This window comes from Pezoporus flaviventris, unplaced genomic scaffold (assembly GCF_033815535.1).
Source record: "Pezoporus flaviventris isolate CSIRO_AGI_PZ_B2104156 unplaced genomic scaffold, CSIRO_AGI_Pfla_v1 ptg000001l, whole genome shotgun sequence".
NCBI lineage: Eukaryota > Metazoa > Chordata > Aves > Psittaciformes > Psittacidae > Pezoporus > Pezoporus flaviventris.
The window spans coordinates 37,507,951-37,531,295 of record NW_026892549.1 but is presented as its reverse complement, the minus strand read 5'-3'; the positions used below and the strand labels follow the sequence as shown (position 1 = coordinate 37,531,295).

The 23,345-nt window shown below is 39.9% G+C and overlaps 2 protein-coding genes across 8 annotated transcripts in view; both read right to left on the bottom strand.

The window, feature by feature from the left end:
- Nucleotides 1-16,387, bottom strand: part of CSRNP3 (cysteine and serine rich nuclear protein 3) — a 101,712-nt gene extending 85,325 nt beyond the window's left edge. The window contains exon 1 of one of the 2 annotated variants that reach the window (XM_061452403.1): nucleotides 16,214-16,387. The gene's annotated coding sequence lies outside the window, so the exon portion shown is untranslated. The remainder of the gene's footprint in view (nucleotides 1-16,213) is intronic. The other variant, XM_061452393.1, reaches the window with a different exon arrangement.
- Nucleotides 16,388-18,816: 2,429 nt separating this feature from the next.
- LOC133268727 (sodium channel protein type 2 subunit alpha) overlaps nucleotides 18,817-23,345 on the bottom strand; it is a 79,250-nt gene continuing 74,721 nt past the window's right edge. For all 6 annotated transcript variants that reach the window (XM_061452290.1, XM_061452319.1, XM_061452281.1 and 3 more), the window contains one exon: nucleotides 18,817-22,136. In XM_061452290.1, coding sequence (XP_061308274.1) covers nucleotides 20,941-22,136 — 1,196 coding nt within the window. In that variant the 3' untranslated portion in view covers nucleotides 18,817-20,940. The remainder of the gene's footprint in view (nucleotides 22,137-23,345) is intronic.

Genomic DNA, 23,345 nt, shown 5'->3' with positions numbered 1-23,345 from the left:
GAGATGAGTCGGTGTGCTTGTGTCTGTTTGGCTGTTTCAGCGTTAACTTCTCTATACTTAATGCTCCTTTACAATATACAGGGATTTTGTTTGGTTGGTTGGCTTTGGTTTTGTTTTTTTCTTTCTCCAGAGCTATTATACTGCACAAAAGGAAGACTTTATCAGGAAGCAGGTTCCTGATGATTCTTCACTGCCCCTTTCCTGGAGTATGTCTATTGCTACTGAAGTATTTCTTTCAATCAAAGAATTAAGCTTCTTTTGGCAATCCCTTCATGGGAGGATAGTATGCTACAGGATCACCCACCTCCTTCTTGACAAAAGCTTCAGAGGAAAAAATTTAGAAGGTATATACAAATTACATACCTCAGTAATCCACTCTGCCATACCTGGTAATGGTACTGACCGAGAAAATTAAAAGAATATAAGTGAGTTGAAATAAGAAACCGCAAGGCTGCCAGGGTCCTTTGACTAAATCTCTACAGCTATGCCATCAGGGCTGAAGGCAGTTCCTGACTTGGTTTAGTTCACTGCAAACCATTTGTGGATCCCAGTTCAGGTTTCACTTGCAACTCAGAGTTCTTTGTGACATCCAGGGTTACAAGTCAAGATTTTACTTCCCACTCCAGAGCTGCTGATAAGCTAAGGTGGACAAAAAGTTGAGAGGTGCTGCACAGGCCCATGGGAGTCAAGTAAAATAACACTTAAGTGTGTATGACATATATAGCAATGTAGTGTGTATCACATATATCACACAAATATATAGAGTATAAATTATTTATGATGATGATTAAATCATGCTCACTTCCACACTCAGGGATACTGGAAAAAACAAAGAGAACCTGTGTTTATCTTAAGGCTTTAGACAACCCTTATTGTAAAGATGAACTGACACAGCTCAGTAAGTAACAAGAACCTCAAAAAAAATCTCTTGTCTTTCGTAACATACACTGCTAAAACTAGACATGGTATCTGCTTTCATCCACTTCCTTTAGAAGAGCTAATTGGATCCACTCCCCTCCCTTGGTAGGCTCTCTTAGTAGTCCAGTTATCTTTCTCTTTAGGCCTTATGTTTTTTTTACCTTTAAAAAAAAAAAAAAATCAAAAATATTTGCAGCTGTTCTGGTTTATCAGATTACTTTTCTCTCTTTTATTGTATCCCACATCTGGCCCATGCTTGCTTCTTAAGTGCACAAACCAGTTTCCTTTCTAGAACCATGAAGTATTTATTTAAAGACTTAAAGGGGTAGAGCAGTTGACGTCATCTACCTGGACTTGTGGAAAGCATTCAGCGCTGCCCCACACGACATCCTTCTCTCTAAACTGAGAGAGATATCAATCTGATAGATGAACCACTTGGTGGATAAAGAACTGGCTGGATGGCCACATACAAAGAGTTGTGGTCAATGGCTCAATGTCCAGCTGGAGACCAGTAACGAGCGGTGTCCCTCAGGGATCTGTGCTGGGACCAGTCCTGTTCAACATCTTTGTCGGTGACATGGACAGTGGGATTGAGTGCGCCCCCAGCAATTTTGCCGATGACACCAAGCTGTGTGGTTTGGTTGATACCCTGGAGGGAAGGAATGCCATCCAGAGGGACCCTGACACACTTGTGAGGTGGGCTGGTGCCAACCAAGTGCAAGGTCCTACACCTGGGTCGGAGCAATCCCAGGCACAGCTACAGGTTGGGCAGAGAAGAGATTCAGAGCAGCCCTGCAGAGAAGGACTTGGGGGTGTTGGTCGATGAGAAAATGAACATGAGCTGGCTTCAGTGTGTGCTCGCAGCCCAGAAAGCCACCCATATCCTGGGCTGCATCCCATGGACCGTGACCAGCAGGTCAAAGGAGGCGATCCTGCCCCTCTGCTCTGCTCTTGTGAGACCTCACTTGGAGTATTGCGTGCAGTTCTGGTGTCCTCAACATAAAAAGGACATGGAACTGTTGGAGCAAGTCCAGGGAAGGGCCACGAGGATGATCAGGGGACTGGAGCACCTCCTGTATGAAGACAGGCTGAGAAAGTTGGGGCTGTTCAGCCTGGAGAAGAGAAGGCTGCGTGGAGACCTCATAGCAGCCTTCAGTATCTGAAGGGAGCCTATAGGGATGCTGGGGAGGGACTCTTCATTAGGGACTATAGTGATAGGCCAAGGGGTAACGGGTTCAAACTTAAACAGGGGAAGTTTAGATTGGATATAAGGAAGTTCTTTACTGTAAGGGTGGCGAGGCACTGAATGGGTTGCCCAGGGAGGCTGTGAATGCTCCATCCCTGGCAGTGTTCAAGGCCAGGCTGGAGAGAGCCTTGGGTGACATGGTTTAGTGTGAGGTGTCCCTGCCCGTGGCAGGGGGATTGGAACTGGAGGATCTTGAGGTCCTTTCCAACCCTAACGATTCTATGGTTCTGTGAAAGACAGAGGAGTTCAGAGGAGTTAAAATTCTTTAAAGCTAAATTAATACTAAAACCTGCTTGCGACATTGTTAACATTCAATATTAAAGCGAATCCTTAATTTATTAAATTCTGCATCCAGTTTTTCACTAATGGCCTTTATTTCAAATTTCAATTCAAAAACTAGGTACATACAGAGATAGGGATGAGAGCTTATCAGTAACTGTGGTTTCCTATTGTTCACAGGTATATCCACTTCAAGACTAGACCAGCTTTTCCTTCTGCCACTGAGTATATGATATGCTGATTTCTGCCTGCTGTCACGTTTAGGATACCATGTAGCACCTTCTGCACCATTTTATTTTCTTCTGAAACACAAATCTTTACAGGTAGGAGAGAAGGAAAGGTAAACAATGGCCAGGGCAAAGGGTCCTTGTAAATTTACATATCTCAAAGAACTCAGATTACTGGTAATAACACCTCTCTTGATTTCCACTCCCTATCCCATGCAGGCATTCATACAGTGGATGGTTCCCAGCAGGTATCCTCACGTTATGTAACTACGATAGTTGATCACAGAGTCCTTCATTAGAAGCCAGTTATGGCAGATCTCTTCTGTCAAATGCAAGATGGCTCTAATATTCTGCTTAATGAAGACACAGGTGGAGCTTGATATTTAGTGAAAGCTAAAGGCAGGCATTTGAGACTGTTATCCATTTGTGACCTATCTGCACCAAGCAACTTACTGCAGGATCAGGCGTTTGCCTAAAAAGAAAAATGGTGGCTACTGCTCAGCTCAGGAGCAAAAGAGTTATCACGTCGACGATTAATGCCAGAGGAGCTCAGACTTCTTACAGAATAATCACTTTCCTGAAAGACTGTAACTAGGACATCGGAACGATTTTTTCATGCATGGTCTAGAAATAAGGGTGTTATTTACTGTTCTACTAGCAAGGTGCCGGGAAGGTATATCACAGTCTACAGGTTAGATCTACTAGATTTCCTGAATGGAAAGAGACACTGTAACACCTTGTTTCTCAGCATCCTACATGTCTGTGGAAAGATCCTTGAAGGAGTGACCAAGCTTGTAAGGCATCAAAAGACTATGTGCATTTGACTGCCACTTCCAATTTCATGTGGCAACTCAGGATCCAGTGTCATTAAGACATGTGTAAGTATGGTCCCGAAGCACAATAAACACTGACAGAGAAAAAATAAGAAAGTGACAAATTAACTATGTATGACTATGTGCACTCAGGGTGGCTGACTGGAAAATTCCTGTGTGGCCAAAAGAACTGGAACCCACTGACGCTCAACTATGAAATCCAAGCCAAGACTTCCTTAACCTGAAGCTGCTGCCATTGCAAGGAAATTAGTTACGATTTATGACTGCAAACAAATGGAGAACTGATGTTCCTTTCTCACAAACTGTGGACAGATGCCATCACCTACTGGCCTTAGAAATCTCAAGGCATGTAGGATTCCAGCAGTCTGAGGTTTAATTAATGAGAAGCTATTGGATAGGATGTGTGTGATACAACTTCCATGAGTCTTAGAAAAACAGGACTCCACAGTACGAAATAGCAACATATTAAAATGCAGAAGCCAAACAGCAAGCTACATTGGCTTCAATGCCCTACTGACTGCATTTAATGAAGCCTAAAGGGACGACTGTTAGGTTGGAGAAGCAGCTGGATAATTATGGGCGATACACAGTGAAAACACATCACCCTTTAGTTTGAAAATTGAAACTGCTTCAGGAATGAAGAATAGGAATACTTTACCCCAGCATTCATATGTTTTTACTCTTCAATAGAACCTTGAATGTTGTGCCATCTCTGAAGCAGCTGTGCCAGTTCAGAACAGTAACAAACAGAGCCCTTTTTATATGGCACACAAGGATGCTAGAAAGTGTCTATGCTGGTCAGTGGATCTGACACTTGAATACACCTTAGTTTAGTAGAAATTATCTATCAAGAAGCTGTAAAAACTGTTGGAAGAAAGGGAGGGTGAAGGGGTGTGTGTGTGTGTGGGGGGAAAACTACACTTCCTGCGCAGGCCAAAAGCAGTTAGCTCCTTCCTAAAAGGGAAACAGTACTGTAGTACGTCTGTTACAACAGGTGAGTTTTTCTTTACTCTTTGATAAATAAACCCAAAGAAAACTGAAACAAATTCTCCTTTCCCCTTAAAAATAAAAAAATAAATAAAATATTTGTGGAAAACAAGAAACAAAACCAGAAAAAAAAAAAAATCACCACCACAACAAAAAACACACCCTACCACAACAAAACCAGAAACCTCTATGAAAACAGGGCCAGGTGGGGACAAATCTCAGGGCAAAATTTAATAACATATTCAAGCCAGACTAATTTTCATCTCTCTGAAATGTAAGTTACATAAATTTCAACTTCCTCAGACTCCCACTCACTTTCCAAGCTCAATTTATATTTCTTCAATCAGCTCAAGAGTATAGTCATCTGCCTTCAGTGAAATCACAAGTAGTATAATAAATGACAGAAAAAGCTAAGCAAAGCACAAAAGTACATGTGGAATTCCATTAACTCATCTATGACTATCTTATAAAGTACTTTCTAGCATGGAAAGTATTTCCAATTTTCCTTATTTACACACCAGTAACTAAGTCATGTAAGTTCTTCCCAAAAATCAGCAATTGACTTCTCACAACTAAGTAACAGTACACAAGCCTAAAACATCAGACGTTAAAAACAAGTTTCTTTTGAACCATAATCTAGACTTCACAACTGAAAGGAAATATTAAGCAAACCTGAATAAGTTTACTATCCCAATTTTTATTAGTTGTAAAAAAAAAAAAAAAAAAATTGGTGTTCAGCCATATCTGCTCCAGTGAGGAGCATAGTGCTGACACAGCACAGTAAGAAAAAAGATGAGGTACTACCCCTTTTGGAAGGAACACAGACGCAGACTGACAGCTAGATCAGGGAGGAATAACACTTTTCACTGCTATGACAGGCACCTTATGAGATTTTTACTTAGTCACCACAGCTCAACACCTGAAAGGTTAATAAGGATTCTTTTTCTTTCTGCTTATTTTGCAGGTTAGGCTAGTTTCTTCTTTCATTTATATTCCTTTCTCCTCTACTAATGCGCCGACTTAATGAAAACTTTAAGCTGATTTTAAGTCGGTCCAGTTCTGACGTAGCTGGCAATTATGCATAACGATGCCTAAAAAAATATGCTGTCATGCGTCTCAAGTTGCCTGGAAACTTTTTTTTTTAATTAATAATTTAAAAATACCAAAGACCATACACGCAAGGTATAAACCCTCTCTCCTCCCCATTAGGACCATTAATAAGGGATTTTATTGATGAAGAAACTACAAAATCAGTCTTTAAGACCTGTATTTCCACTATAGGATCAAAGTTCCTATTCAAATGCAAGCATGGTTTACATGGAATGCTCACAGTAATTGATTCCCACAGATGTTGTTACCAAACTTGCATTTAGAGGAAATGCCTGACCCTTGACTGAAGAAATCGTATGTGCATGTGCGTGTATTGAAATATTCTTGCAAGTTTGTTAAATAACAGATACCATAAATATTTTTTCTTTTTTTGACAGTGTTCAGTAGTTCTTTGAGATATATGTATAGCAAGAAGAGTCCAGAAACATAAATGGATGAAGCCAAATATTCTGAGCCTAAGCAGCTACACTGCAGTTAGTTGCAAACATCTAATTCAGATAGGAAAAGTGGAAAAACATGAAGAACAGGGATAATATCAAAATACATTTCCTCTGAATATTGGATGCTGATCCCAAGTTAGCACTGTGGGCATCTCTCAACTTTCAAAGAATAAAATTAAAAATCAACTAAATTTATATTGGATCAATCAGTCTCTGTGTCCTACTATCCCAATTCCTACCACATGCACATCTAGCCCCCTTAATGTGTTTCTCCCCACAACTTTTTACCCATTTGAAAGTCACCCTTCTTCTGTTTCAGATTTTCGATTTTCTGCACATCCATTACCAACCAGTGATTAAAGAGAAAGGAGCAAATGGTGAATGTGGTCTTCAAGTACATTATACAAGCATAAAGCATGTATTTTTTTCATAACCTATTTTCTGGTTAAAAAAAAAAAAACACCCAAACCCCCCAAAACAACACTGTTTTACATTTCCACCAATACAAGTACTAAATTTTAAAATACACTTCTGTAAAATTTAATTGCAGAAGTCACTGAAGGAGCTCCTCCTTTACACCATGCATCACTGTTGCTATTGGTAGTACTCATGCTTCTTCCATAGTGCTGCTGATGCTATCCTTCCACACAAATGAACAGCCTAATATCAAGTTAGAGTGTTATTCCCCTTTTCACCCAATATCACCCAAAATAAAAGAAAGACCCCTGTTTAGCACTATCTTCCCCAAATTATTTTATAGCTTGCCAATTATGGTACATTTCTGTAAGATGCAGGGGTGGATTTGAACACCTTCAGGCAGAGGAAAGAACAGTAACCAAGTCTCTCACTTTGCTAGGAAATGCTCTCAACCATTTTAAATAAGCGCCTGTCTATCACTGGTGAAGAGAAAATCTATTACGTTCAACAGTCCACAGAAGAGGGTTCAGTGCTTCATGCACACAGCTGCCTGTATGCTAAAGCAGCTCAGAAATTCAGACATCCTACTGTGCTAGTATGTCCATTTAGCAAAGTGGAAACCCCAGTGAAGTGCAGGATGACCAAATTTCTCTTTCTGTATTTTGCAGAGACATAAGCTCTATTTTCTATGCTAAAAACACAGTACGCATTACTTTAAAAGTTACAGCTGCAGACAACCATCAAAATGATATTCTGAGTTGCAAATGCCTTCTTAATCACCTTCAGTGCAGCAGGAGGTCTGCAAGAAAATGCTTTATAGAATCATAAACTTCAAAGGAACCATACCAACAGAATGGCACAGTTAGCAATAGAAAGCAGTACAGTAGAAAGCAAGCATCTCAAATTCTTTTAAACAAATTTCTCGAGACATGTCAAACAAGGGAAGATAAAGATTTTGTCACTGGGCGGAGATCTCTTTTCAGATAGATCAGCTTCTGATAAGAGGTCCTGGAAGAATCCCAAAGTTGTCACTGAAAGGAAAAATCAGCATTTCGTATAAATCGTTATACCTTAGTTAGGAAAATTTTTTAAGACAGTGACAGAATCTGTTTGATTTTGCATCACTGTGAGTATGCAACAATTCTAGTGAAGTTAACAAGCAACTAAAGATGGACAATGTGCTTTCATTCAGCGTTCAAAGACACAGAGAGCCATATGTAACAAGAAGCCACTCAAGCTCTCCTTTATTTAGAAGTTGTTATATGTGTTTAGATTCAGTATGTCTGCGTAAGGGAAAAGTGCATGTTGAACAATGGTCTATTTTAATCTCTACAATCTTCCTACCATACATCTTATGGACCTTCTCAGACAAGCTCGATCATAATCTGCCTTAAAATCTGGCCAGGCAGGTCCCAGGATGAAAGATGCAGTGCTTAAATGTCACTGCATGATGTAACTGTAGGGACACCAGGGCGGAAGAAATATGCCTTTGTCTGACAATCAGATAGTTTCTATCTGACAGTTAAGTGGTACGAATAAACAAAGATGGCACCAAAGATGGCCCTCTTGTACAGCTGTAACAATGCAGAAAATACTGAAGGTTGGCCATCAAACAACCACATGAGTATTTCTGCTGCATACTGAATATTTACCAATATAGCGTTCATCATAAATCAAAAAACGTGTATTTGTCATCAAGCTAACTTCTTTTAACTATTAGCACAAGTATTAACACTTTCTTTAGGGTACCAGGGAATAGTGCTACAAAAGGCCTCACTTGTAAATAGATCAGATAGAAAAGAGTAACATGTAAATATTTTTACCATTCACCATGCGCTATGGTTTACAATACAATAGAGAAAGTTCAGTACTTACTGGAAGGTACACAAAAGCCATTTCAAATATTTACATTTATCAAGTGAATTACTATCTTTGCTATTTTGACCTACTAATACATAGTTTTCACTGAACACTTTCACATACAAGACAGAAAATACCCATTTTGTAACAATTTAAACTTCTAGATTAATGCTGTTCACTCTATTGAAAAGATACATTCCCTAGTCATCTATCACTAACACTAGACTAAGTATTATTAATTCAAATAAGCCTAAAAATAATTTTTAAAAATGTAATGCTGTGATGCAGGTAATACAAGATATTCTAATAAACATGATATTCCATTCCAGTGACATGACATGGCAAGAGAACAACAGTTTGTTACAGAAATCCAGGAATTTTCAGCTGTATTCACTGGGTTTTCCTCAGTTTCAACTGATACTCACAGACTCGATCTTTTACATCCCTTAAGGAAAACAACAGTTTTGCAAGTAATTATGTGAATGTGTTTGTGATACAGATAACATATCACTATGAAAACTGTAATTTTTCCTCATCTTAATAGGAATTTTAGTCACACCTGGGAGCAGCATCATTATCACATAAAATGTTTGATCAGTAATACACCTGATATTGACAAGAAAGCTAGATAAAGATCAACATGGGCTATTTGAAGTCTTTAAATGACGTTTATTAAGCACAAAACATGATGGGGTTTGTTTCTAAATCAGCATTTTTGTCAGACTGCTCCTATAAAATAAGACTGAATTAATCATTAGTTGCTCTTAAATTTAAACCACACTGCATTCTGTAGACAAAAGCAGTTACTTTCTTTAAAATCCCTTTTCATTAGGGAGGTACCACAATCCTGAAAGAACTCATTGACAGGATCAGTTCAGTGTGATCATGCACTGACACCTAGTGAATACTTGCAGTTAAGAAATCCTGTTGCTTATCTTTTCTGCCTATGCAGGACAACTGTTACAAATATATTCATGCTGATAAGATACTTCACATACAGATTGGCTTTCCCTTCTTCTAATTAGGGAGACATTAGGATATGCCGTATTTCTTGCACACAAGCATGAGAACACACAATATTTTATGCAGTATCTGACCTGCTTGAAAAACATGTATGTCCCTGTGAGTCGTTACATTGGTTTGTTTTTCATCCATCACAACAGCCTAGTGGCTAGTGCACAGTATGTCAGTGAGACCAACCAGACAAACAAGTTCTCAGAGCCAAGATGTATTTTGCAAACCTCCATCTCTGCTCAGGAGTCAGCTGGCTCCACACACAGCACAATTGTTTTGTTTCCATTATGTAGCAGATGGTGGTAGAGATGATCTCAAAAGCCCTTAAATGTGAATGGCACATGCTGAGGAATAGTGGAGACTGCAACCAGAGGATTTATAGCTGAGAACAATCTGGGGTCAGTGATTATGTCATTGCATTGTCACTCCTCCTAATGTGTCTCAACAGAGATGCAGAAGCTGGCTGTTTGACCTATTCAGCCAGCTTCACATAGGATCACCAGCACCACATCCTCTCCATAAATAATAGATCTGATACTGCAATTCACAACTCTTCTTATTCTTTTACTGCATTTAAGGGATCCCTTCTCCTAAACTTTACAAGTTTTTCAAACCAAGCCCAAGCTAGAAACCATCGCTTCTCTTGAATTCTCAGGGAGCACTGGACAAAATATTTAAATGGTGACTACAAAGAAGACAGATACTCCCTTTATACAAGGAGGCACACTGAAAAGATGTCAGATAACTGGCACAAGTTAATCCTGGGGAGATTCTGACTGGACATAAGAGGAAAATTTTTCATAATGAGAGCAATCAGCAACAGGAATAATCTCCTCAGGGAAGTGGTGAATTCCCCAACATTGCATACTTTTAAGATCCAGCTGGACAAGGTGCTGGGTCATCTGGTCTAGGTTATGCCTACCCAAGAAAGGTTGAACCGCATGATCCTTGAGGGCCCTTCTAACCTGATATTCTATGATTCTGCGAAATTATTCAGTGAAACACTGCACTGCCTAGGGTTACAAGCAAAGCCAGAAAAAGCAAATATCAAAATAAACCTTCAACTCTTACAAATAGGCTGAGGTTGTGGGAGGGGGTGTTACACAATGCACTGCCAGATGCTATCAGTTGCCATAAATCTTTGCAAACCTGTGTTCAAAATTCCAGTTTTCATATCTCGATTTTCTTGAATTCCCAAACATAAGGATAATCCGGGATCACACGCAGCATTATGGATGATACGCTACTGCAGGCTCCAAGCTGTTTTTCCAACATAAGCACTGAACTGACTTGAAAGTTGTTCCTGAGAAGAGTGATGGAGGTCTAAGTTACATGTACCTCCCCTATTCAATACATCTCTGGGGGAGTGGGGAGAAAAAAAATATAGTAATTTCAGAACTTGTAGCTTCACTTGAAAAAACCCTGATATTCACCCAAGGTATTCATGTCTGGGTATGGGTGTTAAGCTCAATTTCTGTCTCTTGTGTATGAAAGTTACTTTGTCACAGCTATGACATACACAGGTAATAGCACTAGTGAAAAAAAAAAAATCTTTCACAAGCAGGTGTCTGGATGAAGTTATTACCTAAATACTAGGTTGCCCTACATCTGCACAGTATTTCTCCAGCATAACTGCATGTCTTTGGACGAGTAGCTTCACTTGCAGAGATCAGTGCACTGTTTTTTTTTCCTTTTCATGATTTCAGAATTATCCTACCTGTGTGTATGGTGATGGTGGCTGTGGGAGAGAGGTCTCAGACCAAACACCATGAAGACCAACAGGGCAGTGGCAGTAGACTTGACTTTCCAAATTGTTTTTTAATACATCTCTAAATTGCCTTTCAGGTGTTACAAACATATCTTTCTTACATGCACTATTGTGAGGGCTTTTACAACATAAATGGTAATTACCTCCTTTGCCTATGCTGTTTGTTTCAATAACTGTATTGTTCCCATTTTCTTTTTTACCAGTTGCACAAAGCCCCAAACAAATAAAACCAAAGTGGGTGTGGAGGGAACTTGACAAATCTCAAACGGCTAGCAAGAGCTCAAAAAGAAATGTAACAAAGAAAACTCTAAAAAAAGCAACCCATGCCTTAAGCATAGTTACTCTATGGCGGGTTCCCCTGTTAATTACTTAGTTCCCATGCTACCCATGTGTTCATTTGAGAACGTGAGGGATACAGGGCGCACACACAAAATTATTACCACTGTTAACCATTTTTTGTTTGTGAATCACGTACAATATTTTGATATCCTTTAGTTAAAATGCGTAAGTCCATCTGAAAAGTATTTTATGAATACATCCTGGAAATGAGTCGAAGCCAAAGAAAATATTAGCAGAAGCCAATGCAAATCCTGAGCAACTTGAACTCTCATTCCTCCTTATATGCATACACAATGCTCACAAATACATATGCATTAAAATTTATATACATGTACAATGGCCTTCTGTTTGTCAAGACTCCACCTGGAAGATGACACATTTTCTATGGTATCACTATAGGAAGCCTTTACAGATTTTCCACCATCTCTTATGCTATGTCAAAAAATAGAAAAAATAACTTCATTCTTGTCAGGATTTCACATTTAAATGTAATCTTATCAGCAAAACAGATTATTAAGGAGTGAGATGGGGGTGTGGGGGGGACAGCAGAGTGCCTGATCAGTTTTCATGGATCAAGATTTCCTCTGTGATAAAAAAAAAAATTTATATATATATATATATATATATATATACACACACCTCCTCAAACCATACACATTATTCTGCTTTGCAGATCAAAAATCCTTGTTACCATGGGAACTGCAAAAAAAGCCAGTCATGACATAGCAAGGCTACAACAGAAACATGTCTGCTGGGAAATTACCAGTAGTCCAGGTTCTTGTATCAAAAATGCTTGGGTATTTGCAACCTGAAAACAAAATGCTTCCTCAAATCTTACTTCCAAACTCTCCCTCCACAAGCATTTTGCAAATTTTCACTAAAAGCTGCACATATATATTTTGTTTATACAAAGGAAGGTAAGCAAATTAGTGGTTAAGACTTGCTACATACAATTCAAGAATACCAACTTGTATGTATGCCTTCTCCAGATATACTTGGTATAAAGTGTACACTCATGATTTATATTGCTTAGTTCATCTACTCACAAGACAATAAACAGATCCTTAAAAACAACAACAAAAAAAAAACAACAAAAATAATCCTAAAGCACTTGCTGATAGGCACACAAAAGAAGAATATTGCATAAGACTGGCTGTATAAAGCAAGATCTACAATAATGCAATTGTTTAACACAATATTTCAAGGTTAGTTAGCATGCAGTTTGCCCTTTGCATCTGTGTTCTCACCAGGTAACAAAAATTAACGTTTGATTACTAAAATAGAATATCAAGCCTTTTGAGAAGGCTGCTGGCACTTCAAAGCCAAGTGAAAAATCAGTGTCAAACCTAGAGTCATGCAATTCCCACTTGAACACAAACAGTTCCCAGAAGTGTGAGTAAAAAAACCAACAAACTGATCAAAGGATCTGTGTAATAACATGGAATTCATATTACAAACATACCCTTTTCAGCACCCCATTATAAATCTTACAGAGGTGCTAGATTTATTTTCCTGTCAAATGTGTATGATATAAAATGTCTCGAGAACACAAGATGAGAAGTACTACATTGAAATGGAGTGACCTGTAGGCCATGTGCTGATTTGTAACACAACCACAAAGCTGGAAAGATCCCTGGAGAAAAGTTTTGCAGAACAGTATTTGCAAAAACTGCCTTTGCACATCCAAGCAGTCTCAATATATACTCGAAATACATTTTTATTTTAACAGTATAACTGCTTAAGTATCAGATTATGAAAAATTACTTTAAAAAGAAACCTTGGAAACTAAGTACAAGTCCTATCTGCAGTTCACAGTTCCAGATGGTTCTGCAGAACCATTAATTAGGAAATAAGTTCTTTTTTATCTGTTCTTAAAAACATACTTTTTTATCTGTTCTAACGCTTATCAGACAGCACAATACACAGAATGTAGCACCACTGAAACCAATTAGTTTTGATTAACTCTTCATTTCATCCCCTGCCCCAGGGCACAGATTAGAGCAGCTGCCCACAATTTAGCCATGCCCATTCTCCTTTTTGACCTAGCCTGCATGCCCTGGCACAGAACTGCACAGATCTGGTGAAATGCTTGGACAGATCATCAAATAACTGAGGACATTCATAGTAATGGAAGGCACTTCCAATGGAGCGTATTCACACCTGGGAAATGCAACAGGCTTTTTCATTTTTGCCTGACAAAGTCATAGGTAAACAGGATGATGGACAGGGGGAGGGAGGTGACACCTGCATCTTTATTATGGCTTGTAAAAGTATTTAAATTGGGCTTAAGAAGCCAAGCAGTTTACAACAAAGTGAAACAATCAAGTATGCAAAGCTTCTAATGGTAAAATTTTATACTGAGAATGGGGTGACGTTATTAATTTGACAAATTTTTAGAATTTGCAAAAATACCAGTATCTTTTCCTGAGTGGCGACTGGTGAGGAAAAAGGGCTGTGCAGTAAGAAAGTAACTTGTACAATAAAGTATACTACAAATAGTAAAAACCACAGGAAAATACTTAATCTTCTAGTTCATTTTACTGCATATATCAGTCTTTCACTTAACACTGCATCTATTTGCCAAAACATTATTTCAGTAATATGGATGCTCTGCATTTCTCAATTCATACAAATGTTAGGCAGATGTCTTCGCTGCCAGGGACATCCAACTCCCTTTGTCCTCTGGCTCACTGTTTCTCTAAATTAGTCACCATCAGCCACCTGTAGAAGATTGCCCTATTTATACTTGGCTATTTAGAAAAGGAAACAAACCCCAGTTCAACCCCATTCACCCCCTCTCCTCTTTGAGCAAGTGAATGTCTTACATCAGTGTTGTAACATCTGTCTGTGGTTAAAGCAAGCTGCTACTTCTACTGCTGTACTATCAGTGTGACAAACACCAAACTGGGCTGTATTCCGATCTGCAGTCTCTCTACAAGGCTATTTGTTTCCAAAGTACAACAATTTACAATAGCAGATATGTGTTGTAACAACACAATTACAACCTCCTACAGTAGCTTATTGCTTATTTTTTCCAAGCTGTTGTTGCTACGCAATCACGAAGGCAGAAACTGATATTAAATTGTCATTAGAATGACCTGACAGAATCCAAAGTCTAAGCAGTAAAGCACAAGACCTATAAAAATGATAAATTCACAGTAAGGCAACACTGCATGCTGCAAGCACAAGTAAGGGTCCCCATCAAGTGAAGAAGCCAGCCCACAATGAAATGCTTCATAACCTAGAAATCTGAGACTACCTAACTCAAATTACAAATAGATTTCTCTAGGTTCGACCAAACCTACACCACATACTGCAGAAAGTTGTGTTTATCTCATTATAAAAGCTAGTCAGATCTAAAGAGCTCCATCAAAGATATATAAGAACACTTTAAAATAAAGGAAGCTTAGTTGCAAAGATAAATAGAAACATTCTCTCTGAGTTCCCTGATTTCCCTTCTCTTTACTGCATTCTCTAAAAGAAATGATAGATGAGATTTTCAGTGAGTCACCCTCAACCAGCGAGGCTAACCTGAATTATGCTTCATGTAATAAGCACAAAAATAACATACTAGAACAAAAAAAAAAACAAACAAAAAAGAATCCCACAGAAAAGAACAGGCATACAGAAAGGGCAGACCTTTCCTCACAGTCCATTATTAAAAGAGCTATTTAAGAGATTACTTAGCTTGCTTCCCTGTGACAAGACTGAAAAGCACAGTTGTCCTGGAGCCACCCTAGGCTATGCCACTCTGGCACCTTTGCTCTTGTATCTTTATTTACTTTACCACCTCCCAAATATATTCAAATTTACGAAATTCTTAGAGCTTTATGTCCCCCCACATACTGCATAAATGCTTCATTCTCCAACTCGCACACTGGTGAAACAAAGGCAACAACTGTGGATGTGCAATCATTTGCGCCGGACTTCAGGTAACAAACCTTCCCCCAGTAAAACACACCCTCATTCAAAGCACTGCAAAATCAGATGAGTACAATTCACTAATACGAGTGAAAGAATCGGGAAACGGAGCATGCCTTCCTTCCTGAAGCAGCCTGTTTATTCCGTATCTCTAATAGTTTGTATCAGCCACTGCCCAACAGTTTGCCTTTCTTACCTACTCAGGCAACGAAAGAACGGGTGGTATCTGTTGTTGCTCTGGAGTTTGCTGTGCTGAGCAGATTCCGAACAGTTTCTCACGCAGGACTACCACAGTCTTGCAGCAGCACAGGATTTATCCAGAACCACAGCAACCTTGTGAAATGGCTCACATTTATTCTAGTGGACAGCTCTGGCTACACGGGCTACTGCCGGCTGCCCTCGCAGCGCTCTGCCGCCACCCGTGCAGGGAGGCAGGCAGGCAGGCCGGCCTGCCCGGATGCCAGCGGCAAGCCAGCGCTACCGTTACCCAGCCTGGCACGGCACGAGCCACCCGGCGCAGCTGGGAGCGAAGGGGCTGGGGCATCTGCAGCGCCTGAGGACAGCGGAAACCCCGAGCCCTGAGGGGTGAGTCAGGCCACCTCGCCTCAGCCCTGGGAGTGCCCGGTGTCAGGAACGCCAGGAACGGCAAATGGTTTCACCGGCGAGGATCCAGTGCATTCAGCTGCTCTCTCAGCGCAACAACAACCGCACACTCGTTTCCTTCCTCACGAAATCGTCGTCGTCGTCCCCCCCCCCCCCCCAGCTCCTGGGCTAACCACGGGTGCACCCTTGCTCCACAGCCTCCCCTACGGTCAGGAACACTCAGCGCGCTTACGGGTCCTCACCTGAACAACCAGTGCTCCAGCTAATGCTGCTGCTGCTGCCGCCGCCTGGGCTGCTCAGCCAGCAACGGCAGGTAACGGGCAAGCCTGGCCCCTGGCCTCGCTCCGTCACCGGCGGCGAGCCGCGGGCTGCGCAGCACCGACCACCTCCCTCTGGCCGCCTCAGCACGCGCTGGGCCGGGGCCGCCGCTCGCCCCCCCGGGGCGTGCGCAGAGGTGCCGCCCGGGGCTCGCGCTCCCCCCGGCAGCGGCGGCGGCGGCGGCAGCGGCAGCAGCAGCAGCAGCCCCTTGCCACACGCCTCACTGCCCTCCCCACGCTCCCCGTACCTGCCTCCTGCGCCTGCAAACGCGAGCAGGTCCCGAACCACCCGACGGCCGCCGGGCTCGGAGAGGGCGATCGTCACCCACCCACCAGCCCGGGAGGCGGCCCCCATCCGCCGCGCCTGCGGTCCTGGCGGAGGAGGGGCGGTGCTGACCGAGGCGCACCGCGCGGAGCGGCCGGGAGGCGGCGCTGGCCCGCCGGGCGGAGAGAACTGGGGGCCCCGGGAGCTGCGTGGCGACAGGCGGCGTGGGGAGCTCAGCGGCCGCCTCCTGGGGCGGGGGGAAGATACAGGGAGACCCACGCGGCTTTGTAGGGCGCGTGAAGGGACGGGCTCATGGTGCTACTCGAGCGCTCAGACCCTGCGTATCTCGGACCACGGCTGTAGAGAGCGGGATCCCTCTGTAACAGAACGGGTGAAATACAGGAGATGGCTGCGGTGGATGAACCTGCGCATTAGTTGGTTTGCAGCCTATTAGCGGGTGTTCTCAGTAAATCTACAGATATGTAAAAAAAGAAGGGGGAAGAGGGGCCCAAGCAAAACCATACCTGCTTATCGGTTTTGAGGTATTTAATTATGTTTCTCATTTCTACTAGCTGTCTGTTAGGTATGAATCCCTGCAAGAAGAATAATGATTATTTGCTGAATGGTCTAATTCATACAACTGTATGTCATTTTTTTCAATACCTTTCCCTCCAAAAGACCAACCAAACAGCCATAGCTTTGGTCCTTAAATTACAGAAATTCAGATTCTCTCATCTTTTCTTATCCTAGACCTTACCCTGACAACTGTTTTTTTCATAGGCAGAGGTAAAAAATCAAATTGCAACACTGCAGCCTGAGAACTTGCTACATTAGTATAGTAATAGTCATTTTTGGTGTAAGCAATCTTGACGGACCATTAGTGGCTGAAAAATGTGGGGAGATGATGGGCATCATCCAGCTGCTCCGTTGGGAAGTGTTTGTCTCAAAGCCAAGACTTGCACATCACGTAAAGCTTTGGCTATATCTGGTTTTCCTGATACTCCACAGAGATACATGTCTGCACACCTGTGATGAGTGCGTGTTTTCCTTAGCTTTTAACTTGTTCAGGGTATCCTACCCTCAGGGCATTACTTTACACTTACAACAGAGAAAAATCCTTGTTAGAAATAGCACTCACATATGATTGCTACCTAAAAAATCATCTTCCCTGCTTTCAGTGTGGCAAATGCTATTTTATTGAGAACCAATTTTAGCACGTTTTACAGGATCAGAGATGACTTTGAAACAATGTAAATGAAATGTAACTTTAATGCATTGAGAAGACACTCGTGACATAGTTAAAGACAATTTCTTGTCCCTCAGTTTGTCAGGAAACTGATTTGTGTCTCATAGGAAGCAGTGTTAGGGGAAAAAGAAATACTTTGATACCAGGTATTTTTCCAGCATACTTCTAAGCATCTCGTGAGGAATTCTGTAAAGTGGAGACAGAGCAAGTGATTCACATGACATGACTGACACAATAAATACTTATTTATAGTAATTCCCTCAAAATTCTCAGTTCCACTGCCAACACTTTTGTAATGCGTGTCCTGCATCTACCTCCTGGATTCTGGTATCAGCCCTTCCATTCATATGTATGCACTGTTCTATGTATGGCAGCTCCCTGACAGTGAAGAGTACTCTGTAAATTCACCATACAAGTTTAAAATCATAGTATTTTTCACATTGTAATTGCATTCAGCACCTTAACATTAAAAAAAAAAGAACAAACAAAAAAACACAAAGAAATTTGATGCTTTACCAAAACTTCCTGCAAAGTTTCTGCTGACTTCTACCCCTCATGTCTTAAAGCAAAATAACAGATAAGTATTTTACAAATCATACAGTAAACAAAATTTTTGTTATCACACAAAAAAAACTTTTCACTTCAAATGTAAAATGTCATTGAAATTATACATACTGGTTTTCAGCCTTGATAGCTAGGTAGTTTCTTTAACAACCTTTTTTTCTAGTTGTCTGAGAATGCCTGACATGAAAATGGGGTTTAATCATCATGTACACATAAACATTATCCTACTAAAGAATACTTTTAAGCAGGCTTAATAAGCCGAAGAGTGTTAAGTCCAATTCATATTGAAGATCTTTGTAAAAGCATATGGCTTCAATTTATTACTTTTGCAAATCTAGTAGTATATTTTTTAATCGCTACTCCTTATTTCTTACACTTTATATGTTCCCATTTTATTTTCATAACACCTCTTGATAGCCAACAGTTTTTAGTGATGAAAACAAAGACAGAACAATTAAATACAATAAAAAATGAAGTCTTTATTCTTTTGGCTCAACTGTAATGTGATTTACTGTTCTGTATGGTAATAGCATTTTCCTGCATGCAGTTCACCGACACACAAGTCAATATTTTTGTAAAAGGAGGAGTCAACATCGAATTTTTGCTTGTGTAAGAAACACAAAATGTCCTCATGTGATCAATTATACAAGTTTGCTATTTAATTCCTGTGGAAAAAAAGCATTGTGGATCCCATATTATATTTTGAACAGTTCTAGTGCAGCATGAATCAACAAGAAGAATAGTCTATGTAAACAAACACCAGTAAAGTTTTCATGAATAAAAAGACTACCTTGAAACTTCTGATGCAGGCAGTGCTAGAATTTTAAACAAGTCTTCCCCAACACATTTCAATTACAAGTTATATCTATTTGGAAGCAAGTGCATTTTGGACTCAGTTTGAAACTTATTTCACATTAAAATGTGTGCAAAAATACAGTACTAATAAAAAAGCAGAAACCTAAAGCTACCCCATTCTTTCATTTCTTACTTTGTGAAGTTCTGGAATTAAAAAGTGCTATGGATAGAAAGTAACAAAAGTGACAGTGACATCAACCTGAAGATAATTCTCAATTCTTATTTTATGTACAAAACGCTGAAAAATAAAATAAAATGGTATTTTTTACAATATTTATATTTTCTTAGAAAATTCTACCCATGTGTGTTTCAACAGATTAAGCAGTTTGCAACATATCCTGTACAGCCTGACTATACACCGTACAGTAGTCACTTAAAATTTTAGAATGCAAAGCAAGGAGCTTTTAAATAGCTGCAAACTATTGCTTGATGTCATGAAAGAATGACGACCAACTGAACAATTTGTTTCACTTAACCACTGAGATATGGCTTCCCATATTAGACTTTCAACAGTGGAAGGAGTAAAATTACAGCAGCAAAGGCAAGATAAACATGCATCAGTGATAGCTTCCAAACTATCTATAATGGTACGGAATACTTCATATCAGCTGTTGAAAGCTTGCAAACTACACTTACTGTGGTACATATTTGATGCAATAAATATTGTGCACAGGTCATTATTTGTTTGCTCAAACATGCACCACGGGATAAAAAAACTATTTACATAGACGGTACTTTTTTAATCAACACATACAATGTCAACCTTGCTGAGAGCAGAAGATGGCTAAACGATACTGCAGGGTGAAGCAGAACAACTTCATAATCGTTAAGGTTTGCAGGTTTTTGGTAAATTCAATTCCCCAAGTTCAGGTAAGCCGTTTTCTACAGAAGAAAAATGGACGCTATGTCCCTCGGTAAATTATCTATGCAGAATTTGTTCAACTACTGTTAAATGACTTATGAAAAAATAAAATATCTGTTCTATTATTGTAGACTCTATGGGACTTTACAGGCACATTAAAATTTGTCTGGATGAGATACTAGATGGATACTGTTATTAAGCACCTCAAAATATAGAGCCACCCTGAAACATGGAAGTAGTCAGACTCTGCTGCTTTGTGCGACGTCATGTTTTCCCATGCATGAACTACAAGTGCAGCATGCCTTCATGCAAATCACTTCTGTCTGTACATTAGAGAGAATCCGAGAGTAGAACACCTGGTTCTCATACCCCTTTCCCCAACATAAAACCCATTTACAAAAATAGTGACATATAATAGTAAACAACCTGTGAATTAAAAAATGATAAGTTCACCAACACTGATTTTTGTAAAAATATGGCAAATGTGGCTGTTGAAATGCAAACAGTGGATACAATTTCTGTACTGTGTGTTTCATGTTAAACACAGAGATTCATAGGTTCGCACCTTTGTTTTTTTAACTGGTCCCTACAGTCTGATTGGCCATTTTATCTTCTCTTCAGCAGTGTCAGCTGGTAATAAAAACAACAACCTCCTGTCAAGATGTTACCCTGTTTTACAGAGTTGCAGTTTGATGACGAGGGGTCACTGTCTTGTTATAGGCACTGACCTTTTATATATATATATAATTATATATATATTTATATATGTAAAAACTGTCAGTTTGGCATGTACCTCCTACAGGAGTCCTGTTGACACAAATACATACTTTCTCAGGCTGTAAACAGTTTATCACAAACAGAATTCTGTGTTACTTTTTACTTTCCCTGCTGTCTTTACCTTTATCTTCTTTTTCTGATTTGTCTTTTTCATATTTATCCTTGTCTGGCTTTGTTACACTATCATAGGATGGTGGGGAGGTTGTGGATGGGGTCATATCTGTTTTTTCTGGAGTAGAGTTCTCATTTAGTTTATCCATAATCATATCTCCTTTCATGGGCAGATTGTCCTCATCCTTACCTTTATCCTGATTAAATATACATGAAACTTTTTTGACTTTTTGCCTTAAAAGATGACGTCTGTAAGCACGCTGAATAATGACAGCAGATACCTCCTCCTGTTTTCTCTTTAATGTGGTTGTAATTGGTTCATAGGAGACTTTAGAAGGATTGGCTGCCATAAACCGATCTTCCATCTGTATTCTGAGGGCATCCATCTCCCCACTTTCCCCCAAAACACGCTTTGTGAAAGCAAACAAGATGTCAAGGCAATGAATTCTGTCACCGCTTACCATGGGCAGATCCATTGCAATAAGCTGGACTTTGTTTGGTTTCGCGATAAGAAGAGGAGGATCTAATGAAGCTGCAAAATCTGACAGCTTACTGAACTCTATGAATTGTGTTGCATCGGGATCAAACTTCTCCCAGACTTCATAGAACATCTCAAAGTCATCCTCGCTCAAGGGTTCAGCGCTTTCTTCAGTAGCAACACTGAAGTTCTCCAAAATCACAGCAATGTACATGTTCACCACTACCAGAAATGATATGATAATGTAGCTGACAAAGAAGAAAATCCCAACAGAAGGGTTGCCGCAGTCACCTTTAACGGAGCTCCCTGGATGGTCTTTATAGGGATCACAGTCTGGCTCCCCACTGTTAAGAATTGGGGCTAGCAAACCATCCCAGCCTGCAGATGTGGTAATTTGAAACAGGCAGATCATGCTGTTGCCAAACGTTTCAAAGTTGAACATGTCATCAATCCCAACCTCCCTCTTAACGTAGGCAAAGTTGGACATGCCAAATATAGCATAGATAAACATGACCAGGAACAGCAGCAGACCAATGTTGAACAAAGCAGGAAGAGACATCATCAAAGCAAACAGCAGCGTGCGGATTCCCTTAGCGCCTTTAATGAGACGCAGGATTCGGCCAATTCTGGCAAGTCGGATGACTCTGAATAGCGTTGGGGACACAAAATATTTCTCAATCATCTCAGCTAAGAACATCCCTGTTGAAAAAACAAGTTAAATTAGTAAAGAATATTATTATTACATTTAAAAAAGACTTTTAAAAACTTATCCTACAAACACTGTATAAATTTAGGATATTTGAAGAGATTTTAGAAATTAGCCATTCAGCTGTTTTTACAAAACCCCTGTAAAACCTTTAGAAACCCATAAATCCCAAGAGAAATTCTGAAGTAATTTGCAGGATAACAAAAAACCGCATCAATTATATTTTTAAGCATTAATTGTAGGACTGAGTATGCAAAAAAATGCACAAATACACAAAATCAATCTTTTTTAGGAAGAACTTATAACTTATGTATTTGGACGAGCAAATGCTAGGACCAGGCAGCTTTCTGTTGAACTGTAACAAAAAATAATCTCAGTTAATCTGAAGAAAGAGCATACCTATAATAATATTAAAGTGCCACATAATCAAGTGATGGTATTCAAAGAAAATATGTATGTTTGAAGATAACAACTTAATCACACATGAAATGGTGTGACCACAAGTCTAGTATTAAATGACACAGCAATTCCAAACCTATGATAAAAAGGCTTCTTAGAACTCATTGAAGAATAGAAGAATTGAGCGTTGTATTATGTACCTCAAAGCCGAAAAAATAATTACATCCTTTTATTACAAAAAATTACAAAAAATTATTTGTTTCCATACAAAAATGGCAAACCTATTTGCATATTAAAAAGTTCTGAGAAGTTAAAAGGACAGAATTTTTACTCAAGTTCTTTCATGTTTTCTCCTTTAGATAAAGCAAAGATTAGCAGAGCCATAGATTTATTACTACATCGGCTTCAGCTCTATTTCTCTGGTCGCTCACTCTAGCTCAGGCGTAAAACCTCCCAGGATCAAACAAAACTCTGAAGCAAGCTGAGGGTTTTACCCTGCTGTCCAGGCTGCTTGCATGCTAGCCTAGCAACAGTCCCACACGGATTCTTCTCCTGGATTTCTGATTGTTGGACTCTTCCTGCAACTGCCACTGTTAGTTTATATCAAAATTGCCTTTCATGTATGGGTTTGTTTGTATGCTGAGGAATTTCTGCTGCATTCAGAGTAAGTATCAGATTTCAACTAATGGAAAAATGAGAGTTATGAAACCTATTGCTAAAAAATGTCTTACCATGTTGTTCAGTTATCTAATGGGTAATACGAAATCAGAAGAAACAAAAATTGTGGTCAGACTTTCTAGTGA